The sequence below is a fragment of the Mya arenaria genome, chromosome 4 (assembly GCF_026914265.1).
Source record: "Mya arenaria isolate MELC-2E11 chromosome 4, ASM2691426v1".
NCBI classification, from domain to species: Eukaryota; Metazoa; Mollusca; class Bivalvia; order Myida; family Myidae; genus Mya; species Mya arenaria.
The window spans coordinates 52808780-52825250 of NC_069125.1; the positions used below are offsets into that span (position 1 = coordinate 52808780).

Here is a 16471-nt window from a genome sequence, read left to right on the forward strand (position 1 = left end):
GGGAGTTTATGGAACAATCTAAAAAAGAAATCTTCTAAAACTAGATAAAATCGTGAAGTATAGCAATGTTATAGTACACATGTGTAATACTTAAAATATATTACACGCCACTGACATCATATGACATTATAATGATTGGCCAGTCAGCCCCCCATGTTGTATATGGCCGAGGAATATTTTTGAGGTCAGTAGGGTCAAGGTCACTTTCTAAAAATAAAAAAGGTCTCTTCTCATGAACTTGAGATAGAATTGATGAATAATGATGAAACTTTGGTGTAGAAAGCTTACATGAAGACATATTTTGCAAATACCTTTGAGGTCAGTAGGGTCAAGGTTGTTGTAAGTAACATAAACAAATTGTTTCATCTCAATAACTTAAGAATAACTTACAGCGTAACTTTGTGTCAAACAGGCACATGTAAATACTAACCCTGGTGTTGAGTATTATGAGTCAGCCGGGTCAAGGAGGCTTCTTTTAAAAGACAATATGGTTAATGTGGAAACGTTAATAAAGCTTGACCTTTCATTTTGATAAATGAAGTTTTACAGCATGATGTTTGTTTATAGATAAAATAGTAATGGCTGCTGACCCTATTTCACAATGGTCTGACCTAGTTTTTGACCTGAGATGACCCATGTTCACACTGGTTCAAAATGTCATGTTGAGAAATATTTTGACCCAAGATTCCTGAAGATTGAAGATTTTTCACCTGAGATGACCCATATAAAAACTGGTTGATATTATTAATTCAGGTATTTCTTGATTTGGTTCTATATATCATGCTTAGACATATTTTGTCTAAGTTTCTTGAATATTGGATGAACACTGACGATTCTGTGAAAGGAAAAAGAAACTTACAATATGTTCTTATTTTTTACCTAGTGACCTAGTTTCTTCACCAGAGATGACCAATATTCACAATGGTCTTATATGTCATGCTGATAAATATTCTGATGCCCATATGTGAGAAAAAAGAATTACTTTCCTAGAAATAATCAAATAATCAATCACTTATGATTTATATTTTGATATCTGTCTGAATCAATAAATAATATCCCCTTGCCAAGTCAGCGTGCTTGGATAGTCATCACCCCTGCGATAGCTCTAGTTGAATGTAGAGACTGCAGTAAGCTGTTATAGATCGTATGAGTCAGTTTCCTTAGAACAGACCAAGGGCCAGCCATTCAATTTCCTGCTTTGACTTAAATTTAAAGTAGAATCTGAGTGTTTTGATTGGACTGTAAATATAACTGGCCAATAGACTGAAAGAAATCACTGAGGCATATCTAAGAATAAGGATAAGAATCATATCGAATACCAGGCCAGTAATCATACTTTTTTTAGAGGCCAAGAGAAAGTTTCCTTGTCAAGGTTTAAATCAACTCTTTTTGCTGTGAGGCCCATTGTAAAGATTGTAAATAAAATACCAGAAGGTTAGGAGTGACCAGGCATTTCTTATACACGCCAAGGATAGATCAATCTCATGAAAGATGTTTAAGAAGAATATAAGCCAAAATGTTGATTCAAAGACCTGGATCTTGTTGTAAACATGCCATCTCAATGTGGTGAACAATCTGTTTTTCCATTCACTTAAATCATAAGAGTTGCAGTTATATCACATAAAAAGGGCATTGGTGCTTTTCCCTAAATACATATGACCGACATGATTTCAAACTGGGTGCAGCATAACAACCTCTGAGCTAAATGATTTCCAAATTTTCATAACACATAACATAAAAAGGTTAAAGCACACTGATAAATGACTTTAATTCAAGACAATTTATATTTTAAGAATACCGGTAGGTTGAAGATCCATAAATTTGCTCCTTGTATGCAGCATTATTACATTTCTGTTTTATTTCAGTATCTATTTCAGACTGCGTGACACAACATGACCTGCTCGGATGTTCTGATTACAATATCTAATGTACTTTTTCCAACTTAAATTTATTACAAAAGACAATCATATTATGTAGTACATTATTATCATATTATGTAGTATATTATTATGTACAAAAATAAAATAGACTACATGCATGTAAAAATGTGGTAAAACACATTCATTTACACCTGTACTGTTTCTCTTACAAGAAGTATTAATGTTCTAATCTAGTGAGTCTAGTATTAAAATAAATATCATATCACACATTGCAAAATAAAACACAAAACTAATGCTTAACACCTTGGATGAACTTCACTAAATTTTAGTAAACATGTTTAAATTTTACTTTCATTTTTTAGGAAATTCAAATATCTTGTTTTTCAGAAAAACATTTCCAGCTGGGATTAAAATCATTGTTTAAAAGTTTTTTTTTAATATACATGGATGTGACAGTCAATATCATCTCTTAGGGTCTGTTCTTCGTGAGCTACCGGCACTAGGGTGGCGTATTCTGGGAGCCTGTCTTGAACGGGGAGGGGCCATGTTTTCTGCCTCACCCCCATCCTCCGACCCTGCACGTGCCTTCTTTTTGCCTGCACACATGGTTTTCAACATTTGCAGCACGGCTTGTGGTGAGACATTCATCTTCAGCAGGTCAAGGATGAGCCTGCCAATTAAATTAATAATAATAATAACAGTAATAATAAAATACTGAATATTTTTTTTAATAAAGTGTGTGTTTGTTTCTGATAGAAAAATGTGTTACAAACCAAATACTTAGCTCTAGGCCTTCTGGTTTCATACAAGAATTTTTTTCCTTTATATCTCTATGTAACACAACCCTTGGGGCTGGGTGAATGTTCATAATCTGGATATTGTCGTTATTCTCATTACAATGCCCTATTATCAAAAATAGCATGTTTACATAATAAAAATTATTAAATGTGAATTGATGAAAACAAGCTTCATAATTAAATTTTATAACAACAGTTAAAAGCTATTTAAAGTAAAAAACCTACATGGTTTTGTCAAGATAACAAAATCAAACCTGTAAATAAATGTATTATACATGTATCATGCAAGTAGTGGGCCAATATCTTTTATTATAAAATACAAGTTGAACTTAAAATGACAATTACTATATACCTGAATGTCTCTGGGTCCATTACAACACCAGCCAACTGAGTTAGCTCATACAATTCCAGTTCGTCAAGTGTGAGAACATTCCTGCTCGTTAGCTGAACCCCAACTGTCTGGCTGATTCTGGAAGCCATTGAGCAATAAGAAATCCCCCTGGCTTGTGGGAAATCCTAGAAAAACAATATTTGTTTTAGTTCAGGGGTCTATTCCAGGAATAGGTTGACGCCATCAACAGGTTTTTTTTATTTGACAATACTTATCTTATCACAGTAGGAGTACAATAGAGATAAGCTCAAAATGTTAATTAACAAACAATAAGTCAACTTTTTCTAGGATAATTCCTAATTCTGGTTAAAAACTACATTGAATTGTAAGCCCAAACCATAAATGCATGAGAGACACAATTTTGAGCCCAGAATCTCACAGACCCATGCAGACCCCACAGATTTTGGAGTTGGTCTGTGCTCAAAACTAGTGGACTTCAGTTTCAGCTGCATTAAATGATAAAAGGGGAAAAGATGTTTAATAAAAAAAAAATGCACAAAATATTTGTTATTATATTACGATTAATTGAGAGTTGAACTTTTCCATCCATTTTAGTTTAAAGTTTACCAAAATGTATCCTTGGCTCTTATTGGATGCTGTTTCTGTTTTTAAGACTATAATAACTGACTGAAAAGGTATATTTGTCGTTTGGAAATCCTATCTCACTGTGAAAAACAATCAGGCCTTAAAAACTATGTAAACCACTTTGTATGATTTATAATCAGCAGTAGCCTACCGCATTAGCCACAATAATGAGCATTCAGGGATACTTTTATATCATTTTGACATGTATATGTATTTATGTATATCTGTCTGGAGACTGCTAAGTGTAAAATCCATCCAAGCGTCTATGACATTCATTTGGGTGGACTACCTTAGGAGTAGGATAGAACAAAAAGTGAAGCATAAATAACAGTCAAACTAACTACATGATCAACATTCGAATCTTGCATGTATTAACAGACTTTGTAAGATAATCACGGCAAACTATAAATTTCTTTAATGAAAGTAGTACTGTTACTGATTTTACAAGTGTTTACTGCCTTTTGCATTGATTAAAGGGGTACGGGTTGTTCTGTCAACATATTTTTACAGTTTATCAACATTATTAAAATTAGCAATTAATCAGTGTGTGTATACAACGTGATAAATTGCGTCATAAATGCTACGTCGGAAGGCTATAATTTGCTTTTATTGAAGACTTAAAACAATGATAACTTTTCATTTTCTTTACGATTTTAAATGAAACATAGCGCAGTCTATGCCACTTACGGAGCCCCGCCTTCGGTTTATTACCAAATTTGATTGAGAGTTTAGTTTCTTATAAAACTTCAACAAACCTTTTCACGATACGGCCGTTTGACGGAGCACTGTCGAAACATTGTTTTGGAAACAGGTTTGTCCAAGTGTTTGATGAAACTAATCACCTTATCAAACTCCGGTTATCAAACAAAGGTGGGGCTCTTTAAGCGGCATAGACTGGCCTTTGTTTCATTTAAAATGGTGTAGTGAGCGAAAAGTTATCTTTGATTTAAGTCTTTATTTTAAGCAAAATATTGCATTCCGACATAGCATATATGACGTAATTTATCACGAGGTATACACACACTGTTATGCATTTATTTAGTATTATGTCCTATCATGTATAAAGTGTGAACAACCACAAAGAAAGAAATAATTTCAGTAGACCATCTTATTGATTTCATATTTTTGAAGGGTATTTTGTCAAGCAGAGTGTGTGAAGTCTTTTATTTCTAGCATAATTTTATACATATTTTACACAAAAATCTCAATAGGTTACAGTTGCATATTTTTTAATTTATTTATGTGACAAACAGGAACTTGAATAAAATATTTTTGTTAATAAATGAAGAAATTTTCGATGGTGTTAAATAAATAAAACCCAGTATAGCATGTACATTATTTACACAACAATCTCAATACGTAAGCTTCACTTATGGTCAAATTATGAAATTCATGTAATATAGGACAAAGTCAATAATAAACATAAATGCCCATTAGTTAGTTTCCGAGTCGACATTTCAACGATACTTATTTATTTAGCAACAATCCTTTATGTATATGGCAAAGATTGTTTAATTTGTAATGTCATCATTGTGAACAGTGTCTGATGGAGCGGTAAGTCCAAATCTGGCGATGTTGCTGGGTGTTTGAAGAACTTTAAGAAGTGAGGTGGTGGTGAGCTCGTCCTCCTTGTAGCAGTCCTAGCTTCTGTTTGATGTGGGTGAGAAGATGCCTGCTGAACCAGCGGATCTGCAGGTTGACTTCTCAGATTCACCACGGAGGAGAGGGAACAATACATTGAATCCAAGGTTGGGTCTACCAGCTGTGGTATTGATGCTACTATGCCATCTATTGATGTTGTTGTTTGTTCTGATTTGTTCTCAGAACAAAGACACAATCTCTGGACACCATAGGATCCGTTGATCTAGGTCTGCTTCACATACTCAACAACCTGATAGACACAGGACTGATGAATTCATGCTCTAACTGAAATTCAAGGTCAACTGGATCATCTGGGCACTGTGATTACTTGTTGCTAGTGTCAGGTTGTCAGGCTTCTGTAGGCCGAATTCTGGTGTAGTCATCTCCTTTATCACTTGCTCGACAATCTTTTATTTGAAGCAGTCTCAGTAATTGACATGAATTACTAAGATAGCAAACTGACAGAAACATACATGCACTCGCAACATATCATTATCACATGAACGCCAATACGCACCTGATCATGTGCAGTATATTTAATCATTAATTGCTCTAGCCCAAATAATTGTACGTTGACAGTTTTTTTTTCGATATTGCAAATCCTTCACCTACAAATTGTTTTGTACCAAAAGTGGGTAGATATTCTGATAGGGATTCCGGGTTAAAGCATATTGCGTCTTTAATATATCATTAAAACAAGAAATATTACCAGGTAATGTTATTTTATATTAGTTCCGTACACAAAAAATAAATATCCAATAATAATTATGAGTTTGATGGGTCATTCATTTTATAATTTACTCTAACAAAAAATAACGATATAAACATGAAGGCTACAGTTCACAGTTTTACAACAATCGGAACACTTCAGCCATTGGCATTGCCAAGTTGTTGGCCAATGGCAATGCTTGTTTTGTGCAAAATAACTTTGCACTTACATAGTAAAATATAAATGTAACCCTTTATTAGCCATTTCAAACATAAAATACTTCACTGAACACAATTTCAATATATTTTTAAACCCCCCGGTTTTTGCACAAACCTGGTTAGACGTTAGGGATTGGAAGGAATGTAGGACGAAGTGAACCACTTCCTAAGTGAACCAGGACTAAGTGAACCACTTGGTGAGACGAAGTGAACCATCTATATGTTATATAGGGAATATTCTCTTAATTAGATATTATGTTTCAGAGTTTATTTTCCTGAGTATAAATGATTTAATAGATGATATGGATAAATTGTTAATCATATCAAAGTGTTTATTTATTAGAATTATGTATTTTGATATAACAATGTTTTGAAAAAAGGAAAAGAAAAATGAAAAACAAAATACTTTTTTATTTAATCCTTATAATGAATATATTATCAATACATCCTACTTTGTTGAATTTTATTCCATATATGTTCAAAAATTCTCTATGTTTGTTATTTACACCTCAGTCTAGTCTAAAATAATAGACGTGTTATACGGGATTCTTCCAATCCCTAACGTCTAAACGGGAATGTGCAAAAAAACGGGGGTGTTTTAAAAATATTGAAATTGTTTTAAGTGAAGTATTTTATGGTTGAAATTGATCATAAAGAGTTATATTCATATTTTACCATGTAAGTGAAATGTTATTTTGCACTAAACAAGCATTAAGTGCATTAAAACAAGTTGTTTACCTTTCCAATGAAACGAAAGTTGACTGACACAGACAACAATTATGCGAAGGGGAACAACTCGATACAATCGTAATAGCTCGGCCTCCTCCGACAAAGCTTCGAGATAGACCTCGTTATACAATCGTAACAACTCGGCCATGGCCGAAATGTTCCGAGTGATTTAAAACTGTGCCCTAAAGCCTTGCAGGTACCCTTCATGTATATATCGTTATGTTTTGACAGAATGAAATGAAAAAAAGCCGTCAAACTCATCATTATAAGTTGGATATTTATTTTTTTGTGTACGAAACTAATATAAAATAACATTATCTGGTAATATTTCTTGTTTTTATGATATTTTATAGACGCTATATGCTTTAACCCGGAATCCTGATCGGAACAACTACCCACTTTTGATACTTAACAATTTGTACGTGAAGGATTTGCCATATCAAAAATCTAAAAAAAATCCGTCAACGTACAATTATTTGGACTACACCTCAGTCATGTACCAAAAACAAATAAGTGTGGGTGTTTCATGACATTTTGGCTGGATCCATCTGCATTTCGCTAGCATTTTAAAGATAATCTGAGCCTATGATATAATAATAACAAAATACTGAATTTTTAAACACCTTAGTAATAGCCAATAATGTTGAATGCATCAAGTAATAAATATCATAATGTTTATGCATCTCTTGTATTTATGTTACTATCATAAAATAGCTACTATACTAATTGTCATGAAGCTTAAAAGTCAATTTCTAACAGCTAAATAAACATCTTTAACAGTGTAGCAAATGTGTGAAGTCTTGCATTCAAATGGCGATAATTACTAGTTATTATCACCTTTCAGGCAGTGTGCCATCACACAATAGCCACTATATAATACATATGTGGTTCACTTGGTACACTAAGGAACTGGTTCACTTGTGAAATGGTTCACTTCGTCCTGCACGGATTGGAAGAACCCCGTATAAAACGTCCGTTAAGTTCGGTTTGAAATTGGAGATGTCGCGAAAATATATGACAAATGCATATAATCCATAAATATGTTAGATCTTTTTCTGATTTTCGATTCCATGAAAACAAATGGATTTTCTAAATTTTGATTTATTTATTTAAACTCACCTATTGAAAAACAAAGCAAAATTTGCAGATATGGTTTGTTTGTTTACATTTCCGCTTTTAAGAGTTACGTCCCTTCTCTTACTCTCCGGAAGTGACAAATTGAGTAGTCGTCCTTGACATTGTGGTAACCTTGACCCTTCTACAAGTTTGACAGCAAGCAGTGCTGATTCCTGATTGACATTTTTACCGGGTTTCTTTCATTTAAGGTGAGTGCTTACGGTTTTTTCTATCGTTTTATTGAACAGAACAAATAAAAGGAACTTCTTTGCTATGAGTTTCCAATTTAAACAAGTATCCAGGATATAATGCCATTGAATTAGTAAAAAATGAAAATATTTTCTGACCTTGGCAAATGCTTGGGTTCTAATCAGTTGATGTTTAATGATTTGGTCTTGTGCACCATCATAATAGCATGAGCTGAAAGTTACTGGTGGGGACTTATCTTTCAGTAGCGTTTAGTTGAATGATTGGTAAAACTAATGTTCTTTCCAGTTTCACAAATGTAATTATTATATTGAATCAACTTCATGCTGTAAAGTCAAAGTGCTGACTGAAATCTGAGATAGAAGGGCACATGTGATGCTAATGGGGTTGTAATAAGTTGAGTTTTTGCCCAAATGTAGAAAATAAATACCTTTAATTTTGTAGAATACAACAAGTAGTTTGATTGATCATAGGAGAATTTTTTTCAATAAATTTTGATATAATAAAAATTTGATAAACAAATCATATCACCTTTCAAAATCATGATTATTTGGATTAGTAATCAGAATATTGAAATTACAAAAAGCTTAAAAATTGTAGATGACCAAACAGGTTTTTTTTGTATACTAATATATGCTAAACATTTAGAAAAAGAGTCAATAAATTACAGCAAATTGAAGGTATAAATTCAGTAACGGATTTAGTGATCAGTTATTATTATCCATAAGCTGACAGTGAGAGAAAATCACTAAGTATCTTTTTGAAAAATATTGGTGCCTTAGATATAGAATGAATGATTGATTGAAGCCAACCAGACTAAAGTCTGAATCCTATGTAAATTTTAGGCCAAACTAACAAAATTTGTGTCAAGAAATAGTTATAAGACTTAGTGATATCTAAACCTTAAATCAAGCAAACAGTGAAAAAAAACAGATAACAGAAAAGAAATATTAGCTCTCCACATTTTATGGATAACTTAACTGATGGGCCTTGCAAACAGTACTAAGAGTGTCGAACCACCGTCTGGTGTTTATTTATACAAGTTGTGTAAAGAAATCTGGTATTTCAAAAAATTGTTTCAAAGAACCTTTTATTTTGCTTGCTATTACCAATTCTTATTTTGACCATTGCTTGGGGGATGTGGTGTAATTTGGATTACACTTACTTAATAAATGCATATTATGATCTATTCTGTAGTGTAAAAGAGCCAACAGAAAAGGTCATCATGCCTATCTTCCCTCAGTACTTGACTCCGGAGCAGGAAGATGAACTCCGTAAGATTGCCAATGCCATTACGGCTCCCGGCAAGGGAATCTTAGCTGCTGATGAGTCTACAGGTGAGATGATTCTTTGACTTGTAAATATTTTATCCCCAAAACAGTCAACAGTAAAGTAAACTTTGTAATCGCAGTTCAAGAGTGACATTTAGATACTTAATTTCGATTTTTACTTGAAAAGACCTGTAACAAACTTTTCTATCATATTTGAAATGTGAATACAAACAGGTTTGAAATGAATTGTACAACTATAAGATGAAGTGAAAAAGTGTTACGGTATGAGAAAAAATTTTTTTTGCATAAACTTGCTGCTTGAGTGGTGCTTATTTCAAAGTCTAAATTTAATGTGTTTGACTTTTCTGGTAAAGAATAACCAATGAAACCTGTTAAAATGTACTGCTTTGATTTTTTTTGGTAAATGATGTTGATTTTCATGTAAATGCTACTGTAGGATCCATGGGTAAACGCCTGGGACCAATTGGTGTAGAGAACACAGAAGAAAACAGAAGACGTTACCGTGAAGTTTTGTTCTCCTCACCTGATGCTCTGGCGGAGAATGTCAGCGGTGTCATCATGTTCCACGAGACCTTCTACCAGAAAAACAAAGATGGTACGTAAAAAAAGAGTCTTTGATAAACATTCATTTTACAGTTAAGTCATTGAAATCAGTTTTATATGTAGATTGGTAAATCTGAAGATTATTATGAGCTTTACATCTAGGTTTTACTTTCAGGTGTTCCATTCGTGAAGGTCCTCCAGCAGAAAGGCATGATTCCCGGCATCAAGGTCGACAAAGGAGTTGTGCCCCTTGCTGGCAGTGATGATGAATGTACAACACAAGGTACACTCTTTCTTGCAACTACATGTTAAACATTTTTGATGCTTAAATCTTACTTTAATACAACATCATGTAATTGATAGAGCTTATATTAAAAAAGGGGTAAAATACCACATATGGAAAATTACAGTTTGTATTCATAACAACATCAGGGTTCTCAATAAGTTACAGTAGAACCATTTGAAATAGTTAAGTAACTGATCAGCTACTGTACTACTTTTTCTTCTTAAAATTCACTTATTATTTTTATTTCGAATCTTATTGTGTACACTGCAACATAGCTAAATAGATTTACATTGAAGTCAGAACATTAATAACAATTGATCAATGTGTAGGTCTGGATGGTTTGTCTGAGCGGTGTGCCCAGTACAAGAAGGATGGTGCCCAGTTTGCCAAATGGCGGTGTGTGCTGAAGATTGGTTCCCACAACCCATCATACCAGGCCATGATTGAGAACGCAAACGTCCTTGCACGATATGCTTCCATCTGTCAACAGGTAGCTTCTGTTGTAATGTCTTAAGGCAATTATTGTTACATCAAGGAGATGCATCATGTATTTGTGTTGCGAGTTGTTATACCCCCCAAAACAAAGTTTGGGGGGGTATACTGGAATCGGGTTGTCCGTCTGTCTGTCCGTCTTATTGAACAAATCTTTTTCAAACTTTCAAATATTAATGACCATGATGTAAACCTGTGCCTCCGTGGATTTGGTCAGAGTCGCATGATCCTGAGTGGAGTTGTGGCCCCTTAATGAGTTAAATTGGGCAAAATTAGCTTTGTCCAGGATTCTTCTTTGAAGCTATTGAGCAAATCTTTTTCAAACTTTCAAATATTAATGGCCATGATGTAAACCTTTGCCTCCATGAATTTGGTGGGAGTCACATGATCCTGAGTGGAGTTGTGGCCCCTTAATGAGTTAAATTGGGTAAAATTAGTTTTGTTCGTCCTACTCCTTCGTCATTTTTGAATGAATCTTTTTCAAACTTTTAGCCATGGTGAGAACATTTGCCCCTGTGAGTGTGGTTGGAATCACATGATCATGTCTCCAATTATGGCCCCTGAATAAGTTAAAATAGGCAAAAATTATACAGCTTTGTCTAGCCTAATCCTTGGTCATTTTTTCTCATTTTTTCTATAAATCTTTTTCAAACTTTCAGATGTCAATGACCATGATATGAACTGTTGAATATGTGATTTGGTGCACCTGTATTAATCAGAATGTTTGCATGGCCTTAAAAAGACCTTTAATTGATTTTGTCCTTAAAAAGACCATCAAAAGTCCTGAAGTTAGGTGCATACAGGCCTTAAATTTGTTACAATATTCGCTTTGGTGGCCTACTCCTTTGTCATTTTTCAATATATTTTTCTCAAACTTTCAGCTATCCATCACCATGATGTGAACCTTTGTATATGTGATTTTGTGCACCTGTATTATTGCCTTGTGCTTTCTAATGATACCATAACTAAGGCCAGGGCAAACAACCTAGACAGGGAAGGGTTGGGGGGTATTCGTTAGCCTTTGGCTTACAGTTCTAGTTACTTATGTATTTTTGATTTAGGAAAAATGTGTTTGTGTTTGTAATCTTTGTCCCTAAGCTTTATGTGTTAAGGCAATTGTAGTTCTTACTATCATTCTGATCAGACTACCTGGAATTTTAGTACTGGTATATCAGAGTTAATCAGAACAGACGTTTTAGTGGTTTGCAGTAGATCGATATACCAAGAATAAGGATTTTGGCTGTAAATTCTACTTTTATCACATATTCACTCACAAACATGCATCACTGCTGTCAGAAATGAATCCCAGAAATCACTGTTGCATGCTTGTGCAGAATCCATGAATCAATATCACTAGACAGCAGTGTTATCCTAATTCACCTCCAAGGATGTTTCCTGTCTAGAAAAGTTGGCATTGATTCAAATCTCTATTTTCTAGGACTTTTACCAGTTGTAGATGTCATCATTTATGCGTTCCTGCATTTATTGTGCACAAGGAAAACAATCTAGCATATGCTTAAATAGTAATCATAATCAACACTCTTTGTCAGATTATGTACTTCTCTTATACATCCTTTCTTTTTGGTTCAGGTATAGAATGGAAAATGCAAATCATCCAAAAATGTCAGTTTATTTCTTCTTTCTTGAGACAATTGTTGCAGAGAAATATCAAGTCACTTTTACTATAATAATTTAATCACTTGAACAGACTTTGAGCTAATCAATTTTCAATACCAAATAGTTCCAGCCTTATGGGCATGTGTATTTGTATGCCCTGTCATTTTTTTCTTGACAGTGAATTGCATCAACCGGTATATGCATTACAAAGACCTTAGATTTCTCTTTGTTTTCTCATTATTGTGATTTGCCTCTTAGTTGTGATTTGCATTTAGGTCATACCAGTGTAAGATAGTTATAACATGTGTTAGTTGGGAAAACTGTTTCTTGGGCAAACCAAAAAAGTGGAAGGTTACCAAATACAAATGATGTATTTTCATTTTTTCAGAATGGCTTGGTACCCATAGTGGAGCCAGAGGTTCTCCCTGATGGCACGCATGACCTGTACACCGCACAGAAAGTCACTGAACAGGTAATAGCTGAGATTAAATCTGCATGACATTTATGAGTGAGAATAGAAAGTCCCTATGTTTAAATAATTTTAATTCTTTTCTTTGTTTGATGTGAGTTACAATTGAGGCGAACCAGCGTGAAATAGGTATCGTGTAAATTTAAATTATTCTTTTATCAGTTTCTTAGAAGCTTTTCTAATAACTAAATTTAATTGTCAAGTGTCTCTCTTGTGTTCTTGTTGCATTAACCTTTCATAACAGATATGTTACTATAAGATGTACAATGTTTCCAGGTGCTGGCGTTCCAGTACAAGGCCCTGGCTGACCACCATGTGTTTCTGGAGGGTACATTGCTGAAGCCCAACATGGTGACGGCTGGTCAGTCATGCACCACAAAGTACACTGCCCAGGACATTGCAAAGGCGACCGTCACTGCTCTCAGCCGCACCGTACCACCTGCTGTGGCAGGTATAGCTTGTTTTATGTTCATTTGTTTGAATAATCATCAACAATAAATGTTCCACATCACAGGATGTTTTGGATATTGCAGTCAAACAAAATTCACTAAGCTATATGTCAATAATGAATTTATGCAGAAATATTAACTTTGTGCCAAAAGTCCTTTAATTCACATGAATTCTTTATGAAAGTTAAAATCTAGCTCTATGGAATGTAATAGCACATGTGACTTTTATCATTTGTGTAAAAGTTGTTTGACTCTACACTATGTAAAGATCTCTATTACATCTATGTGTAAAAAAAAGTTCCCAACTGCACCCAGGGTATGCCTGGATAACAGACATCACAATTTTAAAAATCAAGCTACAGGTGCTTCCTTAACTATTAAATTTGAAATGTTTATTACCTATACATATGTTGTTATATTTACAGCAAGATAAATCATGTCACTCTTTAGTTTACTTAAACTGTGAACAGTTACACTTCAGTTTAAAAAAGCCCTATAAATATCCTGTCGTAGTTGAATATCCTGTAATTGGTTTGCTTTATGATGGCATCATCTTCGTGTACAGGTGTCACATTCCTGTCTGGTGGACAGTCAGAGGAGGATGCCTCTATCAACCTGAGCGCTATCAACGCATTCCCTGGCCGCAAGCCCTGGGCCCTCACCTTCTCATACGGACGTGCCCTCCAGGCCTCTGTTCTCAAGGCCTGGCAAGGCAAGGATGATAATGTCAAAACTGCACAGAATGAGCTGTTGATGAGGGCTAAGGTAAAGTCTCATTTCATTTTGAGCACAATGATAGTGAAGATTGGAGCTTGAAGGATATACAAAGTACTTTTATTGGTTACTTTGCTGTTAAAATACAGAAAAGAAATAAGTCTCATGATTTTTTTAGCTTGTCTATTTTTCATTGAAAAACGTCAGGTAATATTATACTATAGCCTTCACAGTGTCACTGTCTTTGGTTATGGAAAAGTTTTAACCTTTGCCTTGACTACCGGTATATAATTGTTAATATATATACATTTAGAATTGTGAAGTATGTTAATGCTTATTGTTATTGCCCCTGATTGACTGAGAAAATTAGATAAGTATCAGAATCATCTTGCGGTGCTCTTGTACACAGTCACTTAAGTGGTTTCTGTGGTAAAAATGAAACTCAAAATCTTAATATGCAGTCCCAGTGAAAAGGTCTCATAATTGCTGTTGAAATGGCATTATCGCAAATGAATAAAGTCTGAAAATTGCAATGTCTCAATGTTAGTATTTGTACCAACTGCATTCAATACCAACTACTTTATTATGTCCCCCTTCGAAGAAGAGATGTATATTGCTTTGCACATGTCGGTCGGTCGGTCCGTTAGTAGACCAAAGCTTTTTTGAGTGATTAATCAACACTGCCTAGACTTATGGTCATCAAACTTGACATGAAGATAGGGCTTGACCAGTAGATGACCCCTATTGATTTTAGAGGTCAAAGGTCAAGGTCAGTGACCTTGAATGATAAAAGGTTGTCTGTTAATATGACAATGCCTGCACCCATGGCCCTCAATCATGCCTTGTAGGTTGGGTCTGACCAGTAGATGACCCCTATTGATTTTGTGGTTCATCGGGCAAAAGGTCAAGGTCACATTGTCCTTGAATGATAAAAATATGTCCGAGTGAAAACTCGACAATGCCTTCACCCATGGCCCTCAAACTTGACTTAGAGGTTCGGCCTGACCAGAAGATGACCCCTTTTGATTTTAGGGGTCATTGGGCCAAAGGTCAAAGTCACATTAACCTTGAATGATAAAAGGTTGTCTGAGTGATAACTCAACTATGCCTGCACCGGTGGCCCTCAACTTGACTTGTAGGTAGGGCCTGACCAGTTGATGACCCCTATTCATTTAAGGGGTCATCGGGTCAAAGGTGAAGGTCCCAATGACCTTGAAAGCAAAATGCTTGTCTGTGTGATAACTTGACACTGCCTGCACCCATGGCCCTAAAACTTGACTTGGAGGTCCATGCATATTTCATTCCATTGTCCAAATAATCCTGACAACATAGCGCTCAGGGAGGGGAGGGCATAATGTTTGACAAACATCTCTTGTTTAAATATGTTTTGCTATTTTTCAGGCCAACGGTCTTGCTGCAATGGGACAATACAAGGGTGACATCCAGAGTGCAGCTGCTGGACAGTCGCTGTTTGTGGAGAAGCACGCCTACTAGATAAACTCTAACCCTCCCACTGTGCTTAGTGAACAATCTTATAAATACAGACATTTTTAATCTAATTTATTATCAATTATTCAACTCGTTATTTCTAATTTTTACTCTCAATAAATGTTAAGAACACTGATATTCTTTTTAGTATTATATTAAATATTTTGATAAATTGTTGAATATAATATACACATTTTATTTATATCTTTGGATTCTGTTATTAAACTGTCTCTAATGAGGGATAGGCACTAGATCTAAATTTGATATTGTGAAATTGTTATTATTATACTAGTATGTTGTTGATGTTGCACAAAATGAAGTGATTACTTAAACATCTTTTTTTGTTACTTTTTGAGATTGCTTTTGTATGTGATCCACAAGACTCGCATTCTGTATATTTAGTTAATTTGGTGCTTTAAACCAGCATATTTAAGAACTGTCTGGCCATTAATGCGTGTGTTTATGTAATAAGGGCTCTCATTTCATCAGTATAACTATTGTGTTATATACATATTGCTTTCTACAGGTAATTTACTAGTACACAAGGACCCCTAAACTCTCTCTTTTTTAATCCCAAATGCTCTTTGTTAGTGCTGTTCTATTTATGAATCTCAGTTGTAGTTTACTTGAAGATGTAGTCTACTTGAATGCAATTTGAGTAATTAGCCTTCGTATCTGTCACATTATTGATTGTAGAGAGCTGTTTTAGACTTGTCTGAGTTTTTCCCTTGATGTTATTGAAATAAAAGTAAACACACAACACTTACTTACTTATCATTTAATCCAGATCTCATGAGAGCTAATGTTTTGAATAGGCTGGATGTGAAAGGCTCTTGCTACCAGATACT

The 16471-nt window shown here is 34.6% G+C and overlaps 2 protein-coding genes across 2 annotated transcripts; one reads left to right on the forward strand and one right to left on the reverse strand.

The window, feature by feature from the left end:
• Positions 1-1929: 1929 nt before the first annotated feature.
• Positions 1930-8168, reverse strand: LOC128231616 (mitotic-spindle organizing protein 2-like). The gene is made up of 3 exons (XM_052944643.1): positions 8070-8168; positions 3030-3193; positions 1930-2550 (listed from the first exon to the last, which is right to left on the reverse strand). Exons 2-3 carry the CDS (start codon positions 3155-3157, stop codon positions 2343-2345), a joined length of 336 nt encoding a protein of 111 aa, XP_052800603.1. The 5' UTR covers positions 3158-3193; positions 8070-8168; the 3' UTR covers positions 1930-2342.
• LOC128231615 (fructose-bisphosphate aldolase-like) lies at positions 8145-16383 on the forward strand. Its single transcript, XM_052944642.1, has 9 exons — positions 8145-8275; positions 9471-9610; positions 10002-10160; positions 10284-10391; positions 10724-10884; positions 12892-12975; positions 13249-13423; positions 13987-14186; positions 15537-16383. The coding sequence occupies exons 2-9, from the start codon at positions 9499-9501 to the stop codon at positions 15627-15629; spliced, it is 1092 nt and encodes a 363-aa protein (XP_052800602.1). The 5' UTR covers positions 8145-8275; positions 9471-9498; the 3' UTR covers positions 15630-16383.
• The last annotated feature ends 88 nt before the right edge of the window (positions 16384-16471 follow it).